Source organism: Protopterus annectens, chromosome 5.part0 (assembly GCF_019279795.1).
Source record: "Protopterus annectens isolate FY-2018-M chromosome 5.part0, PAN1.0, whole genome shotgun sequence".
Classification (NCBI taxonomy): domain Eukaryota; kingdom Metazoa; phylum Chordata; order Ceratodontiformes; family Protopteridae; genus Protopterus; species Protopterus annectens.
In genome coordinates, this window is record NC_056735.1 from 312,156,798 (window position 1) to 312,175,943 (window position 19,146).

The following is a 19,146-nucleotide window of genomic DNA, read 5'->3' on the forward strand; positions in this document are numbered from 1 at the left end:
CAGTTAAGTCTCATGACAGTCCATTAAAACACACATTCCTAGACTAAAAACAGCTTTTTTAAGATGAAAAGTACATTTAAATATTAAACTTTATGTGGAAGTTTTTCCACAAAGGAAACTTATCTGCCCAGCAAAGAAACAGCCCAGACTGACTGTTGGTTCTTAAAAGCCCACAGTGGAGCACTCTGGTCAGTGGCAGGAAAATTCTGAAGGGCTTGGCATTCAAGCCTGTGTTTTTTGGCAGCTCGGCTCAAGTAATGATTTGAGCACATGGAAGATGCCCTGAAGCTTTATAAGCTGACTAGCTCTTACATCCTTGGTAGGATATAACCCATATAGCCAAGGCTACTGCAACAGTGATCAAGATGATGAAAATCTTTCCTTTACCTATGTTTACTTATCTGCTATCCACTCCCCCACCCCAACTTTATACCTTTTACCACAATCTGATCATGGCCGTTACAGCTGGGCTACTCTCATTTCCCTGTACATCTAACCCTCTAATAGATGTTCAAGACTAGAAATCCATTTATTGGAACCCATTCTCTTGCATATCCTGTAGCTCATCCCCTTAATATGACTACTTGATGTCCATCATTTGTCTAAATAGCGGAAAAGGGATACAGCTGTTTCAGCTCCAAGTCTGGTGCCCCAAGACTTTAGAGAGTACTCACAGCCTGCACTAGGTTAGATAAAGTACATGCTTCAAAATAACTTTGAATGTGTTTGCTAATATGACTTCCTACCACTAATGGAGTCTGGCTTCTGCTGAGAGTACATACCTTCCAAAAGCTATGCTCAGACTTGACATCCTGACCTACATTTAAAGTCTATGTAGTCTGCACTTCTCCACATCTGGAAGCTGGCCAGCAGTTACATCCTTGGCAGGATATAACCCATATATGTAAGGCTACCAATCATTGCAGATTCCTCTCTTCTCTCAAAAATGTTAACTGGCTATTACACATGCACATTTATATACAGACAGAAAAAAAGGTGTGTGTGTACATAACATTTCAGTTTAGAATATCAATGGAGTAGAATTCTGACAGCTTTTTTTTTTTTTTTTTACATAAGAGAATATCGCTGATTTAGAATGTTAGCAGTGTTTTGCTCAAATCATGGGTTTATGGTACTATTTTTATGTTATACAGGTTTAAACAGGTTTGCTTTTCTTCTTTTAGATAAGATACAATTTTTATAAGCGGATGCCCTTATCAGACTGCACTGCTAGTACAACATCCAACTGTGCACTGGCAGTACTTATGTGTGTGGGAGTTTGCTATTTTGTTTGCAAAACCATGGAGATACTATATATAAAACTGGGAGTTAGGGAGGCTTGTACCCTGCAAAAAAATACTTTTCTAGGTGTTTTCTTTGGGGTATTGTGTTTTATTTTTTAGTTAGTCAATGTTCTGGGTGCTGTTATGTCTCGAGGTCGGCTGTGTATGTGGTTGAGGCTGTTTTACCAGTGTCTTGGTGTACAATATTTTTACTGAGTTTTAAATTATACACATACATCTTGTTCTGTCTTTCGCTTTTCCTGGTTAGGGGTCGCCACAGCGGAACTCCGGTCCGCTAATGATTGGCAGTTGATTTTTACGTGCTGAGTTTCCAGCCCTAACACACAACGTTCAACAAAGGTACGCCTATTCACGCATGTCTCCACGCAGAAAATGCTCTAGCTGAGAGTCGAACCGGTCAGCGTCTGTGAGGCGACAACGCTACACACACACACACATACATACATACACATATATATATATATATATATATATATATATATATATATATATATATATATATATATATACACACACACACATACATATTTCTATAAATATATATATTTTAGGCACACACACAAACATATCCATACATACACACACATATACTTATAAGTTCATAGGTAGTTACTAGGCCATTGGCCCAATAGCGATTTTAAGCCTAGCCAAACTTACCCCAAATTGACATGTCAATACTTCAAGAAATTTTATGATTACAATATTGGCATGTACAAATCAGGTGTTCACAAATGTACCCCTGACTTGGTATCTGGACATGGACGGTGTGTGATTTCCCATCCACTGGTCCAAGTTACATTTGAATATGGTTAGGGATTAGTGTTATTTTATATTAATGGGAAGCCTGTTCCAGAAAAGGAATAATCTTTGAGACACACACCTGTCCATCCAACATGTCCTGTATATGTCACAGATGAAGGTTAGGTCCTCATGGGTATTTCTGATGCGATTTGTTTTGCTGATGTGTAAAAATTCCATCAATGTGGGATCAGAGGATGCCTAGTAGACTAAGCAAAGATCACTTCTCAGCTGTCAGTAGGACACCAAGTACACAGACGGGGCTTTTTAGACAGTCCACATAGGACTTATTTACTCCTGTATTATTTTTGTGAGGAACTTCTGAGAACTCTCAAACTGTTTCAAGTACCTTGTCAGGTATATGCCAAAGGGTGCATTGTACTCAGCGACTAGTGAATGACTAGTCGGATGAGAGCCAAGTACAGTGGAACCATGACATCTTTGAACCTTGATATCATGCCCTTATACTTCTAAGTTGTGCAAAACAGAATGGCTTTCTCACCAAAGTAGACAAGTGGTGGTCAAAGGTCAGGTTACTTTCAACGTGCATTCCCAGATCCCGGGCCACTGTGTATACTTTTAGGGGAGTATTTTCAATGTGGTATTTTCCAGAAATGTCTGTCGTTCCAAGGGTACTATGCATTTTTTTGCACTGAGTTTTAATCTATGGCTTTGTCACCTGTTGTCTGTCAGGCCCTCTTGATGGGTATCTGTGTCTTTAGAGGATTTAATGACTATGCCTAGTTTGTAGTCCTCTGCAAACCTGGTTAGCCAGAGGCCCTTGATATTTTCCTTGACTTCAGAACAGTAGATGACCAAGAAGAAAGGTCCTAGCAACAATCCCTGTGGGACTCTACTAGTGACGGTCTTCTTTGTGGAGGCAGAATCCCTTATCCTAATTTTTTGTATCCTATCAGTGAGCCAGGCAGCTATCCATTGGGAGTCATACAGGTTCATGCCTAATTTGGCAAGTCTATCTACAATGCCTGAGTGACATATTGTGTCAAACACCTTTGCCAGGTTGAGGTAGGCAGTGTGGACTGTTTTGCCCTTGTCCATAACTTTAGTGACCTTTTCCAAGAAGTCCAAGTAGTATGCAGGACATGTCTTTCACAAAACCAAACTGGGTAGGATTTAGTGTCTGTAGGTTTCCCATGTCATTGTTCATCAGATCCATGGTAATTCTTTCCATGGCCTTGCATTTGAGACTAGTCAAGCTTATGAGTTTGTAGATCCCCAGGTCCATTTGAAGCCACTATTCTGGGTACAGGGATAACCATTGCATTCCTCCATTCATTTGGCATGAAGCTTGTCTGGAGGCTATGGCTAAAAAAGAGATTCCAGCAGGCCTGACAGGTCATATTTCATGTTATTCAAGAGGCATCCAGGAACACTATCACAGCCCATCAAAGTACCATTTTTGGCCTTAAAGACCACAGTGAGGACCTGTTCCCTAGTGATATATGTTAGAGCAACGGTGGTGGCATTTTCTGGGGGGGGGTTCGATGGTAAAAAGTTGGAGCTAAATTTATCTTATTTAAATATATGCACAAAAAAAGAAAAATGAAAAAAGTACACTGTTAGGTGTTTGCTTTGGGGTATTGTGTTTTTTTACTTGGGTAAGTATTCTGAATGCCAATATTTCTTGGGATCAGCTGTGTATGCAGTCAGTTGTTGTTTTTCCTGTGTTTTTGTGCAACAATTCTGATATTTAACTGCTGAATATATTAACTGTCTACATCAACTCTCCATGCTTACAAGTTGCATCCAGCTCGTACAGCGACCTCTAGATACCACTATCCACAGAGTTTACTAGGCAAGTAAGAAAGGGAAGATTGCCAGGCTTTTCTTCCACATCTCACACCACGTGCATACCAAAGGACAATTACATTTGTCAGTCCACCTGCTTTATGTTTTTTGGGAGGTGGAGGTGGATAGATAAACTAATACCTGAAGAAAACCCATGCAAATACAGGGATTACAAGCAGACTCTGCACAAAATGCACACCTGCTGTGAATCGAACCACAGAACCTCTTACTTGTGAGGTGACAATGATAATCACTGTAGTGCCCAGCCATCTGTGTACCCTTATATCTTGTCTATATTCACATCTTACTACCTCCATCAGTTCCAAGCTATTATATATTATGTTACTGCACTTCATCGGAATACAGCTTAAAACAGACAGATATTTAATCAGTGCACTTTGCTTAGCTTTTTGGCAGGCAGCCAACAATGAAAAGTGACGTATAAAAGGACACTTTCTCATTAACAAAATATAGGATTTACCTCCAGTTGTTAGACACACCCACAATACTTCTTAACTGATTTCGCACTGATGAAAAAGAAAAACAAATTAGACATATATTAGTCGCATTAAACAAGTACAATTCTTTAAAAAACTTTAATGAACATATAACAAGTTACTACTTAAAGATAATCATTTTCTTCAGCAATGACGGTGCAAAGCCACTTACCAGGCAGAAAGTACAGTTGTGTACACCTACCATAAATGTAGATGTTCGAGTGTCTTCACTGTTGCAGTCATAACTGTAGGGTGATCCTGCCGGCAGGCAGCCCGAGGTCGGCAAGAATCCCAAAGTCTGGGTCCGGCGTCGGCTGTACCAGCAAGTACCCTGACGTCAGAACGCAGAGGTACATAGCTGACAGCCGACGCCATCTTCTCCAGCCTTTCTTGCCCCAGATGTCAGAAGCTCCCCAAAGTATCCAAAAGGTGTCCCAAAGGAAACACAAATACACCACAAAGGAAGAGGAGATAGAACAAACAGAAAACAAGAGGGGAAAGGTAGGAGGGAAACCCCGACTGCAACAGTGAAGACACTCGAACATCTACATTTATGGTAAGTGTACACAACTGTACTATGTTCTTCATGTTTCACTGTTGCAGTCATAACTGTAGGGTGGAATCCCAAAGCTGTGAAGGAGGGAGGAGGTTATGCAGAAGAAGGGGCAGCCAGAAGACCCTGCAAGACAGCAGAGGCAAAACCTGCCCTAGACTTAGAATACAAAGGGAGATTATAGTGCTTAGAGAAGGTATGCACTGAACTCCAAGTGGCAGCTTCCAAAATGTCCTTGGTAGGAACTCCTCTGAGAAAAGCTAATGAAGTGGCAGCTGCCCTAGTAGAATGACTCCTAACAGAGCCTGGAATCGGTTTCCCAAAATGAGGGTAACAAAACCTTATTCCATGAGCAATCCATTTGGAAATAGTTTGTTTAGAAATAGCCTTGCCTAGAGAACTGGAGGCATAAGAGATAAGCAACTGTTCAGATTTCCTGAAATCTTTAGTTCTGTCCAGGTAAAATCGTAGTTGTCTGTGTATGTCCAATGAATGTAAAATCCTTTCCCCTTTGTTTTGAGGATTTGGAAAGAAAGTAGGAAGGTGAATAGTCTGGTTTAAAGACACTTTAGAAATCACCTTAGGCATAAATGTAGGATTGGTCCTCAAGGCCACCCTGTCTTGATGGAAAATAAGGTAAGGTTCCACAGCCATGAGAGCTTGCAACTCTGACACCCTTCTTGCAGAAGTCGATGCTAATAAAATAGCTGTTTTCCAGGAAAATAACTTGATATCCGAAGCAGCAGCAGGCTCAAAGGGAGGTAAAGTAAGCTTCTCCAAAACATAATTAAGATCCCAAGCAGGAACAGGAGTAGTTCTGGGAGGTCTTAAATTCTTAACCCCTCTCAAGAATTGTCTCACCAGTTGATGAGAAAAAATGGGGGGATCAGTGTTGAAATGAGCCGAAATAGCAGAAGCATGAATTTTGATGGAAGAGAATGAGAGGCCCTTAAGCAAGAGTTCAGAGAGGTAGAGTAAAATGGAGGAAATATCAGGTAGAAGAGGATCAGAACCTCGATCCCGCATCCAAATACAAAATCTTTTCCATTTAGAAGCATAAGACTTTCTAGTGCTAGGACGCCTAGCTTACAAGAGAACATCCAAAACTTGTTTGGGAAGAGCAGAAGGAATCAAAGGCCTTTGAAGAGCCAGGCTGCCAGGCAGAGAGTCTTGATTTGAGAGTGTAGCATCTGACCCTGATGTTGGGACAGAAGGGAAGGAGACAGAGGCAGAATCCAAGGAGGTTCCAAGAACAGGTGTCGTAAGATTGGATACCAGAACTGCCGAGGCCAATTTGGAGCTATCAGAATGATAATCTTGGGTCTGTCCTGTTTTATTTTCAGTAGCACTCGAGGCAGAAGAGGAAGAGGAGGGAAAGCATATCCCGAAAGATTCCTCCAGCTGAAAGACAGGGCATCCACTTTCCATGCTGTTTTGTGGAAGGACCTGGTGCAAAATAGAGGCAACTGATGGTTGAGATGGGATGCAAACAGATCTATCTGAGGACAACCCCAAACTGATGTAATCCTGCTGAATAAGTTAGGGTCCAGCATCCATTTGTGGGGATCCAAAAGATTTCTGCTTAGGCTGTCTGCTAAGAGATTTTGCTTCCCTGGGATGAATTGAGCTTGAAGATGCAGGTTCAGATTTAGAGCTGTGTCCCATAGACTCATGGCTATTCTGCAAAGGGGGTAAGAGTGGGAGCCCCCCTGCTTGTTTATGTACCACATGACTGTGGTATTGTCTGTACGAATCAGATGATGTCCTGGTTGCAAAAATTTCTGGAAGGCTAGAAGAGCATGTTGGACTGCCAACATTTCCTTCAGGTTGATGTGCCAGTGAAGATGTTTCTTTGGCCAATAGCCCTGCTGGCAGTTGTCTAGAAAATGAGCCCCCCAAGCGTAATCTGAAGCGTCTGAGGTCATGATCTGAGAAGGCTGAGGCAGACGAAAGGGGTTTCCTTCGTTTAAAGCACATGTCCTGGACCACCAAAGGAACTCCTTTTGGAGGCAGGGAATCAGAGGTATCATTGTTTCCAGGCTGTGGTAATGCTGAGACCATACACTCTTTAGGTACCATTGAAGTTTTCTCATATGAAGCCTTGCATTTGGAATCAACAGGATGCAAGAAGCCATGTAGCCCAAAGCCTGCAGGAATTTCCTTGCAGTGAGCTGAGTCAAAGTAGCCAAGGTTTTGAAAGTTGCTGCCAGATGAACTTGCTTTTCTGGAGTGAGGAAGGCCTTTTGCAAGCTTGTGTTTAGAAGAGCTCTCAAAAAGATCATTTGTTGAGAGGGGATCAAATGTGACTTTTTGTGTTCACTGAAATCCCATTAGTAGGAGGAGGCGCTGAACAAACTGCAGATGTTGAAGTAAAAGATCCTTGCTGTCCACCTGGATAAGGCAGTCATCCAGATAGGGGTAAATCTGAATCCCTTGGAGTCTGGAATAAGCCACTACTGGAGCCAGGCACTTGGTAAAGACTGTGGGTGCAGTAGATAAGCCAAAGGGCAGTGCAGAGAATTGAAAGTGTCTCGAGCCTGCCTTGAATCTGAGGTATTTTCTGCGTTCCTGTCTGATGGGAATGTGTAAGTAGGCCTCCTTCAGGTCCAATGTTACCATCCAAGCATCCTGAGAGAGCATGGGAAGAAGTTGTTGCAGAGTAAGCATCTTGAATTTTGGAATTTCCAGAAAAGTATTTAATACTGAGAGGTCCAGAATAGGTCTCCATGCATTTTGTTTTCTTGGGACCAGGAAAAGTCTTGAATAAAAACCCTTGCCCATCTCTGGTAGTGGGACAGGTTCTATGGCTCTCATGGCCAATAAAGCGTCCACCTGATTTAAGGCCTCTGACCACTGATGTTTTGGCAGATCTGGCCAACCGTAAGACCTTAGCAGAGTATGAAAGTGGAATTTGTAGCCTTTTAAAATCACATCTAAAACCCATTTGTCCTGGGTTATATGCGTCCAATTTTGGTAAAAAAGAGATAGTTTTCCTCCGAGAGGAGCTTCCAGGCAAGAAGGACCTGTAGTCCAACAGAGGGAGTCATTGGGTCTGCTTCCTTTGTCATTGAGGTCTGTCTTCTCCCCTTCTAGGTGAAGAATCCTACTGGACCTATAAGAGGCCTGTGTCTGTGCCCGGCCTCTAGACCGTCTATATCATCCCCTTTGAGGCCTGTCAGAAGTGGGAAAAGACCAATTTTTAGAGGGCCAATTTCTAGAAAATCTAGGAGGCTGAACTTGTAAAAAATCTTTGACAGTCTGCATAGATTTTGCTTTTTCCTCCATCTTTTTGATAACCTCCTCAGCCTTAGATCCAAATAACACATCATGTTGAACAGGGGCATCTAACAGTTTTGCCTTAACCTGCTCAGGTAAATTCTGCTCTCGAAGCCAAGCATGTCTCCTTATAACAGTACCAGAGGCTGCGGCCTTGCAAGAAGCTTCCAAGGCATCAAATCCACAATGTAAACTATGTTTGCTAACTTGTTCAGTTGCATGCAAAACATCCTGTAATTCCTTGTCCTCTGCACATGCAGGAAAGGTAGAAAGCCTTTGCTTTAAAACAGACAAAAGAAATTGCTGACACTTGAACATATGAAACTGGCAATTTAAAGCTCTAATAGAAAGAGTAGCAGAAGTATAAACCTTTTTGCCCCACCTATCTAAGGCACGAGAATCCTTTTCAGAGGGAATAGGATTTTTAGATGAAGCGGCCTTAGCAGCTTTAGAACCCTGAGAAATAGTTTCTGGATCTGCAGAAGGGTTCTTAAATAAGAATTGATGGGAATCAGGGACTCTGTAAAATCTATCAGGCTTAGAAGGAGCAGGCGGCAAGGAATCAGGATTGAGGTTAGCTTCAGAAAAAGCATCATCCACAATGTCAAGCACAGGAGGAATAGCCAAAGGTCTGTGTTGAGGGATGAGGAGAAATTCTCTGAGTCTCTTTTTGGAGACAGAATAATCCTGACCTTCCCAATGAAAATGCTCCCTCATCTCATGTAAAGTTTCCCCAAAAGAGAAATCTTCAGGGGGAAGAAGCAGAGGGAATAGAGTCCTATGCATCTGAATCCTCATGAGGAGGAAAAGAGTAATCCTGGTCAGAGGAAGAGACAGAAGACACAGAAGCCTGGTCAGAGGAATCATAAGGTAAATCCTGTCTAGGCCTTTTTTCAGGAGGGGGATGAGAACCCCTAATCATTGTATGTAAATCCTCAGCCATCCGTAGTAATTGCTTCTGGGACTTGGGAGCTGAATCCGAACCAGCTGGAGTAGAAACCCTTGGTTTTACAGGAGTTTTTGTCTTTGCCTTTGACTTAGTTGAAATAGTTATATGTGAAGGCCTGAAAACTCCCTCAGAAGTCGGTACCTGCACAGTGGTTCCGGACCCATCTGAAGGAGCGACGTCCGAAGGTCCTGCAGCAGATAAGATATTAGGCCTAGATGGCTCCCCCTGGGAGTCCATATCGGCCATCGGTTCAGAGGTGGCGGACGACAGGGGCTGCAAAAGCACCTCACTGACGACCGCAGAACCCGAAGCTGGCTCCGGCTGCGAAGAATCCTGTTTGGACCTCGGAGGCCTATCCTTGTCCTTGCGTTTCTTTTGAATTCCGGTTGTCGGTAAAGTATCCGACGACATCCTGTAATTAAATCGTCTACCGAAATAGTTCAAGGCCCAATCGCACCTACGCTTGATAGTACGAGAATTAAACCTAGCATAGAACCGACATCAAGAAACGTGGTGGTCAGGGCCTAAGCAAGGAAGACAGTAAGAGTGGAAATCTTTATGAGGTATCTGTTTTCCACACGATATACAATTATTAACTTTTTCTGACATCGGAGGAGCAAGAAAAAAGTTTCCCCAGCGGGGTACTTAGCTTGAGAAGAGAAGTTGAAAACTTCGGACCGAAGTAAATCAAAGCACGTTGTTCTGAATACGCCAACCAACGACTTGCGAGCTGCTTTCCACCGCACGGCAAGAAAGACTGGAGAAGATGGCGTCGGCTGTCAGCTATGTACCTCTGCGTTCTGACGTCAGGGTACTTGCTGGTACAGCCGACACTGGACCCAGACTTTGGGATTCTGGCCGACCTCGGGCTGCCTGCCGGCAGGATCACCCTGCAGTTATGACTGCAACAGTGAAACACGAAGAACATGTAACAAACACTGGTTTGTGCAAAAATAGGTCTAAATGTTTTCATACACAAACTATGAGTGGCAAGACATGCAGATTTTCTGTACAGTATACATCCCTCCAAACTTTTAATGTGTCTGGCATAATAAAACATTATGTTTTAACTCTTAGCATAATAAATCACCAAAAATAGAAAAAGTGTTCAATCTTCATGTAACAAAAAATAATAATAAAATAAACAAACAAAAAAAGATCCTGACTGCCACTGAGAAGCTGATATATTCAACATATACGTGAGCAAGATGTTGAAAAGGAGATGACATACACAAGTATCTCAGGGACACAAATAAGGATATTAGCTAAAATGTTAAAGTACATCCTTGGAGCCTTTTTTGAGCACTGTAAAAATGGCAAAACTACTGATATAGCCAAAAAACCCAGGAGCCTAAACAAAAAACACCACGCCCTATAAAGCTCTCCTCACTCTGGAGAGTGTGGATATATGTGCTGTTACTGATACTTAGTTTAAAGCTGCACAAAGTACTCCGGCAGTGCAAGGATAAAGTGCATTCTATACATTTAGGCCAACTGCAGCACAGACAGGAGGCATCACAATCTACTTTATTAACAAACACAACTCCAGTTTGGTTAAACAAGATGATGCCCTAGAGATCATCCACATCCAAGTCTCCACAGAAAAAGTGCCTTACCATGTCCTGGCCACCTACATGTCACCCATCTATGACCCACAAAGCTCACCCCTGTTATCAAGACCTACTATTGGAGCTCACCATTTAACCTATTCATGGATGACTAACTACGTCTCTATAAACTGGGAAATGTACACTGTCGCTAACTCACAGGCACAACTTTTCTGGACTTTTATCAACATGAAAACCCTGGACCAGAAAGTGTCTACTCCAACTAAGGCATCAGCCATATTGGACGTATTACACAACAACACGGGAGAGGACTACACCCTCTCCTGTATCATATTCTCGTTGGTGAGGTTGGACCACAAAGTGGTTTCCCTTGAAATAAAAATAAACCCAACTAAACCTATAAAAGTTTGGAACCATTCTAAAAGCACAATACATCCTATTATGGGACAATATGTCAAAATTCATAGCTCCCCCAAACCCAGAGAACAAAGCTACCTGTGCAGAATTATTCATAGAAACCCTGTACAAACATGTAAATACCTGCAATTGCTGTACTTTCCATAAGCGAACCAAAATCTAACACCAAAAACAAACTCCACTGGTGGAATCTTTACCTAAACCAGATATAAAACAAACAAAAAAAAGTAATTGCAAAAATCAGAAAGAGCAACTCTCAGAAAGACAAGAGCTCTCCGATTCAACTAAACAAGAAATTAAGAGGTAATTAAGAAGTCAAGATAGCCTCCCACAATAAGGACAATTACAAGGTCTTCGTTAGCTAGCTCAGCAACCTTAAAGGTAACACTCAGCAGTGTGCAGAACTGGTCATGAATGGCACAGCCTCCACTGACCAGGGAGACATGTTAAATCTACTAGTTGATAAATTTAGCTGCAACTTCATCCCCCACTACCCCTTCTGTGATTCCTTCTAGCGTATTCCCCCAACTATCAACAGGGAGAATGTCCTGGCAGAAGTCGCTAAGGCCAAACACACAGCTTCAATGGGTCCTAACATCTCTGGTTGCCTCCTAAATAGCCTAAAACATGACCTATCAGGACCACTTGAGGGAATCTTCAACTACAGCATCAAAACAGGTTACATGCCAGGTGAATGGAGGGCCACAACGGTCATCCCTCTTAATAAGGATGGACCATTAACCGACCTCAGGAACTACACACCCATCAGTCTGACAAGTCGAATATGCAAAGTCATGGAACAAGTTATCATGGAAATGATCAGTAAGGACACTGGCAACCTACAGACACTGGACTCATCCATGTTTGGCTTTGTCAAAGGAAGGTCTTGTGTACTTAACCAGGTAAACTTCTTCAAGAGGATCACCAAGGCTATGGATGGGGGGGGGGGGACCTGGCCAAGGCATTCAATATAATACTCCACTCAGACATTATTGACAAACTCTCATAACTGCTAATAAATCCCTATACAACTCGTTGGATTGCTGGCTATCTCACAAACGGGACCCAAGTGATCAGGATCAGTAAGACAACCTCCACCAGTCTACTGGTCACCAGCGGAATATCCCAGGGATCTGTGTTGGGCCTGCTCCTTTTTGACAACTACTTCTTGGAAGTCAAGGCTAATGTCAAAGGCCTCTGACACACCAAGTTCACAGATGATTGTAAACTGGGAGCTATCACAGATTTCTCCCATGACCCTGACATCCTACAAGAGGGTCTAATACAAACAAATTACTGGTGCCAGCCACAAAGTACAACTCAATGCATAGAAATGTACTACAGTACAGGAAACTGTTCACCCAAGCTGATTACTCCATCGATAAAACACACTTAATAGCTGACCCGATATTTAGGGATATGGGAACATAAGTAGACAGTAATCTGGCCTTCAGCCAAAATGGAGCCAAGGTAGCAAGAAAATCATTCTACATTGTCCAATTCAGAAGCAAGGGTATTGCGTCCAGGTCCAAGGAAGTTATCGCATCACACTACTCGGCTCTTATCAGACCCATCATTGCGTATAATGCCCCCTTTCACATGTACCTAACCAAACACCTGCGATAGTTGGAACACCCTCAAAGGTTCCTCACCAGAAGACAGAATTTAGGGTATAACTACCCTGCCATGCACAGATCGCCTTAAGGCCCTATTGCTGTATTCAGTCTCCTACAGGTCAATAAGAGGCAATCTATTCCTGGCATAAAAGGCATCCTCATATCTTCCTCTGATGAATCTCCTGTACATGTGCAAAACAAATAGTGCCAGAGAACCTACATACAAGGGTGTGAACTTTGGAGCAAAACTAGAACATGTTGGACAGACCGATATGTCTCTAAAATAATCCTCACACTAAAGAATAAGGTCAACATCTATGTGAAAGAGAGTTCATCTCTGACCCTAGTCAAACAAAATCTCAATCATTAGATGGAAAATCGCAAATTAATTCCCGGTCTGGCTCCCATGTCTCTGATGAACAGAGATAAACAGTAAGTAAATTAATCTCCAACTAATACCCCCCATAACCTTAGCTACCTCCTTACTAACATACCCCAACCCTATAGGCATCCAAGGTACTCTGGGACAAAACTGGGTTGGGTTGCACAGCTAGGCTTATAAAGACCCCAGTGGTCATTAGCCTAGTGTAAACCTATGAACCTATAAAGGATCAGTCAACTCTAGATGTTGTTCTCGTCAGTGCTATTAATCCTGGACATGTGAGACTTGGAATTATTGCACTTAAGTAGTAACTTTAGGATTTTGCAGTTGGCAAATACAAAGACTTGCATTTCCCACAGGTAGTGACAAAATTCAAGCATTCGTATGACAAGAACAAAACAAGCAAGCATTTGTCAATGCAGAATTCAGTTTTGGCTTGTGCAAGGGCTGAACTTTAATCACCATAAATGAGGGGGTCAATAAAATGAAAATATGTGAGGCAGTTGGCTACTAGAAATTAAGACAATCTATCTGTGCGTTTTCACAGTGTGGTCAAACTGCTCGTGAATAACTCTTATTGTTCCTCAGTTATTAGCACCATCTCTGGCTCACTATCCTATTTTCTACCTGTGAATTTGTTTGCTCTCTACAAAACTGTGCAATGCCTCTTTATGACTTTGAACTTATTAGTATCCAGAATGTCTGCACTGCCTCACTGTGTTGCTCAGGAAGGATGGAGCCTTACTGTGACCCACACAACTGGATTCCAATTAGTAGTTGATAGTGAAGGAACCAAGCAGGGAGTGAAGGAGAGTTGCCTATTCATCTCTACCAGAACAGAGGGTAGTGAGTGCTTGGGGAGCACAGAGAAGCCAGAACTGTCTTGTGGAGACCAGGGAAATCATTTCTTGTTTAGAAAGGGGGGGGCAGGGCTGCTTGCTGGCACAATCCCCTGCAGAAGTCAAAGGACAACCAGTGAGGATTGCCCATTGTAAATCATTCTCCAGCTCTGCAAGCTGTTGTCCATGGGTACTGTAGGGCTAAGAAAAAAAACCTTGAATCACCCCTTAATGATGGTCTAAAACGTTGCCCCTCCCAGTCAGCCATCGTCCAAATGACTGAATGGCCGATGGCAGAAAGGCAGCATGAAGAAACAGTGCATTACAAAAAAAAAAAAAAAAAAAACACCTCTGCACTGAGAATGAGGTTGTCATGTAAAAGACAGGTATGGCAGACTGACTCTCAATATTTTCTGAAGTAACTAAAACAGCACACAGGGTACTACTTTTCAAGCAAAATAAACCACACAGCAACAATTTTTCAATAATTGTGTTCTTGGAGACGGTTAAAATACATCTAGAATGCAATGATGTTTCTTGTAATACCATGCTAAAATAGTACTGGAATGTGATGTGCTGTTCAGTGCATAGCTTTAACTAAGCAGTACAAATAATACCTCAAATAAGCAGGAATGTGAAATGCCAGAAGACAGGAAAATACACTGCTTGCCATCCATAAACCTTGTGTAGCAACCTTTTGAATGCGTTAAATGATTACTTTCTTAATTTCTACTTGCCAGATGGCTCATACTTTCTCATTATACTGACTACTCATTGTAACCACCACTGCTGCAGTTCAGCTCCATTGAAAGCCAACATCTGTAATTAACAAATGCTTGCTGCATTTTCAATGCTAGTACAAAAAACGAGAGAGAAGAGACCAGAGAGCAAAAGCATGTCAGTGCAAGACATGGCTATGTAACAGTATAACACAAAGATGCAGAACTGCAAATACACAAGTATGAGGAGTGGACTGCTGAATCACAACTACTTTGGATAATTTTCTGTATTTTGACATTTGCATCTCTGTTTTTCCTACATTTGCCACAACATACATTACCAAAGTAAAAGAAAAGAAAGCATGAATTCTAGGTACTATCAAAGAATTACATTTTAAACGGATTACTGCTTTCTCATCAGACCAGACTTCACGTAAAATCCATTACAAATACTTTAATCACATGATTCTTCAAAACCAATTGATTGCTAAAAATGAAGGAGATTTCAGCCACATTAATTTAAAATATAAAAAAATACAGGGTAGTAAAACGACCAACTATTTTTTTTTTAATTCTCACTTTCATTCTTGGTTTGATAACAGTATTTTAATGAATTTCCAAACTATATTAGCACTACTTAGTATCTGAAACATTTTGGTTGTGCTTCCCGTTTTCTCCAGTCTACACTGCTAGGAAGGTCAGGGCAGAAACAGGCAACCTGCTGGGAAGTTGAAATTGTAACTGAAGCTATGAAACACGTGATGAAAGCTCGATCTGAGGCTCGAATTTCTGAATTAGCTGGCTGGAGAGGATCGGCGTGAGCAGCTGCTGCTGGCTCACACATCTTGAGAGGAAGGAGTGGCTCTGGCTTGCCATATGGGTGATACCTAGTGAAAGCAGTAGGTGTTGCACACAGTGGAGTTTGAACTTACCAAGTCTGCACTATCGGAGTGCATATGCACATGAAGCATGCTTCAAGAATGGCTGGTGGGGGGGGGGGGGTTCCCAAGGGGGAAAAGGTAGGCCATCCTTCAGGACCTACCACTCAACACTTGCTGGAATATGGAAGACTGACTGGGATCGCTGGACATGAACTAACAGGTCATAGGATTCTCTCCTACCTGGGAAAGCCTGCTCCCAGGTTCACACAGCCTATCTAGATCTCGCCAAGGCTTTTGACACCACCACCCACTCTGGAATTATAGATAAACTCACTAAACCAGGTATAAATCCCTACGTCACAAGATGGGCTGCCATTTGGCTCACTGACAGAACCCACATTGTGAAAGTAGCAGACTCCCAAATCCAACTTCAGACCAGTGACAAGTGGAGTACCACATGGTTCAGTCCTGTGTCCTCTCCTGTTTGGTATCTACTTTTCTGAAGTACAGGCTAACACAGAAGGTCTTTGGCTAATGAAGTTCACAGATGACTGAAAACTAGGAGCCATAACTGAAACTCCTAATGATGTGGACATCCTACAAAAGGGCCTCATTGAGACAGATGCTGGTGTCAAAGCCATGGCTTCAAGCTCAATGCCAAAGTGTGCAATGTCATCCCCTTTGGTAAAAAGTCTGTACTCATTAGCTACCACATAGGTGGTAGTCTACTTAACACCGAAAGTGTGATGAGACCTTGGGACACAAGTGGACAGTAGTCTCTCCTTTGATAATCATATTGTCACAGTAGTCAGGAAATCCTTCTATGTGGTACACCTCATCACAAAAGGTTTCTCATCCAGGAAAAAAGAGGTCATTGTTCCCCTCTACTCTTAGACCCATTATAGAGTACAGCGCCCCTTTTGGTATGTACCTCACAAGACATCTACAACAACTAGAAAAGCAGCAGAAATAGCTCACAAAGAGGATTACCAGCCTCAAACAGATGCCCTACGCAGACAGTCTCAAATAACTCCAGCTTTACTCCGTCGCATATCGCCTACTCAGAGGCAATCTCTGCCTAACATACAAAGCTATGTCAAACCCAGAGCTGTTGGACATGCTTCACTTAAAGAAATCCCAATCTGTCCAAGCTACACACTCTAGGGACCTAAACCTTGTCACCACAATAAACAGAACATGCTGGAGGGATAGATTCCTGTCCCAGAGACTTCCCATACTCTGGCACAAACTACCTATCTATATCAAACAAAGATCCTCATTAGCACTCTTCAAGAAAAATCTTGATGATTGGATGAGAAATAGGAAAGTCACCCCGGGGATCACCTCTGTGGCTCTGCTCGACAGAGGCACAGGAAAATAATTTTCTTGGGTGGCGAAAGCCAGAGTACCTTTTTGGCTAGGCTTGTATAGGCCCTAGGGCTGATAGCCTAGTACCTTCCTATGAACCTAGAAGTGGACTAACTGGGTGCAGCCAGGCGCCATTGGGCAAGGTCCTGTGGAGAGCAAAAAAAAAAAAAAGTGGAATTTTCTATGGAAACATTCTAAAACTGAACACTTGGATGATGCTGGGGGAGCACATAATAAGATTCCTATCATGCAGGGGAGGTGTGTACTCCACTTCTATGCAAGCCTCGGCCTTGCCCCAGAAGGCATCTGACAGGGAAGACAGTAAGACTGTGTAAGTAAACTTACCATAACAATAGACGTTTGAATAGATCACTGCTGTAGTATGGATTGTATCTTGCCAAGGATAGGACTACCAGCCAGTACTCAAAGCTTTAGGGCACCTTCCACTCACCCAAATCCACTAACAGGCTTGAGGTGAGAGACAAAGTCAGTGATTAAGGTGCCAAACCTTCAGAGCTTTCTTGCCTCTAAGTAATGAAGGCTAGAGACCTGAGAATGTGTGTATACTATGAAAAAATATGGTACAAGAAATATTCATATCCTAACAAAAACAGAGTACATTAAAAAAAATAAATAACTAAATTTAAAAAAAAAAAAGACTATGGAGGGAGGTTGTCTCTACTACAGCAATGATCTATATCAGCATCTACAGTTATGGTACGTTTACTTACATAACTGCATTATACCCATCTTTAGATCACTGCTGCAGTAGCCAGAGTTGTATGGATAGATCACCAGAGCTTTGAAAAAATAGGGAGTTCAAAGAAGACCAAGAATCCAAGAGCTGGGGAGAACAGTTCTAACAAAACCTGTTCCTGATCTGGAAAAGGAATCTAGCTTGTAATGCTTTGTAAATGTAAGTACAGAGGACCAAGGTGTTGCCTCTAGGATGCTACTACAGTCCACCACTTTCCAAAAAGCCACACACAACAGAAGTCAAAGACCTGCTTGAGTGGGCCTGACCATACCCGAAAGTGACTTGTTACAGTGAGAACAACACAAGGAAACCGTACAAGACAATCATTTTGAAATTGTCTGCTTCAACAGTGGTTTGCCTTTTTCTTACCTTCACAGGAAATAGCTGGTTAGCCTTTCTGAAGGCTTTTGTGCTGTCAAAGTAGTATCTGATCTCTGACTGCGAACAACCAAAGTGTGAAATATCCTTTCTCCCTTGTTTGTAAGTTCTAGAAAGAATACTCGGAGACTAACCATTTGACTCAAAGTAAACTCTGTGACCACTTTAAGCATTAATGAAGGATTTGCATTAGTATTAGTTTAAGGGTGTGCAGTGCACACTTATGCAACCAGCTTATTGTACTTTTTTTACATTTTTCCCTTAACAGATTTGTTTTTCAATTGAATTGTACAGGTTACAGGTTATAGGTCACATTAAAGGTGGGAAAAGTGTTGAAATGATTTATTGTGGTCTCATTTTTTATGTCACAAAAAGCTGGCATTTTAACAGGGGTGTGTACACTTTTTATAGCCACTGTACCTACTTAACTGAATAAACTACTGGAAACTTCAACAAGGTGTCTTTATTCCTCCCACAGGGAAGGTATCGGAGAGAGAGAGAGAGAGAGAGAGAGAGAGAGAGAGAGAGAGGCTCCTAGATCTGCTAGCTAAAGTGATTTTATCTGGACTTCTCCTTTACACACTGTTTCTTGTTAGTCCTGTCACCCTCTGGGTCACAAGTGGGATACCAGACTTCACTCTAGCCCTGTGGATTACCTCCATTTACTTTTTAGGAGTAGGATGCTGACTTTCAGGCATTCTACAGGCTGTCAAAAAAATAGTCTATAACTGGAGGAAGTGATGCAGGCTGAGGAAAATCCAACTGTAATAAATCATAATACTTCTGCTGGGATACTGGAATTTTCATTCTTTTCCCCACTGAAATAATTCTTTCATTTTAGTTACATTTTCCTGGAGGGGAAATCTGAAGAAAAACTTTCTTCAGAATCAGAATTCTCTGGAGAAAAACACTCCTTTCAAGTACCTGCTCTTTTGATTGGGAATAAGAGTCAGAAAAAGGGGGAATTCTTTTTATTTTTGCACTTTGTGTGGAAACAGGATTCAAAGAGTTAAAAGGCTTAAAATAAAGTTTTAG

General features: G+C 42.0%; 1 protein-coding gene across 1 annotated transcript in view; it reads right to left on the reverse strand.

Annotated features, from left to right (window-relative positions):
- ACOT9 (acyl-CoA thioesterase 9) overlaps window positions 1-19,146 on the reverse strand; it is an 825,297-nt gene that overhangs the window by 701,067 nt on the left and 105,084 nt on the right. The window contains exon 3 of the mRNA XM_044072291.1: window positions 4,393-4,438. Within this exon, the coding sequence (XP_043928226.1) occupies window positions 4,393-4,438 (46 nt within the window). The remainder of the gene's footprint in view (window positions 1-4,392; window positions 4,439-19,146) is intronic.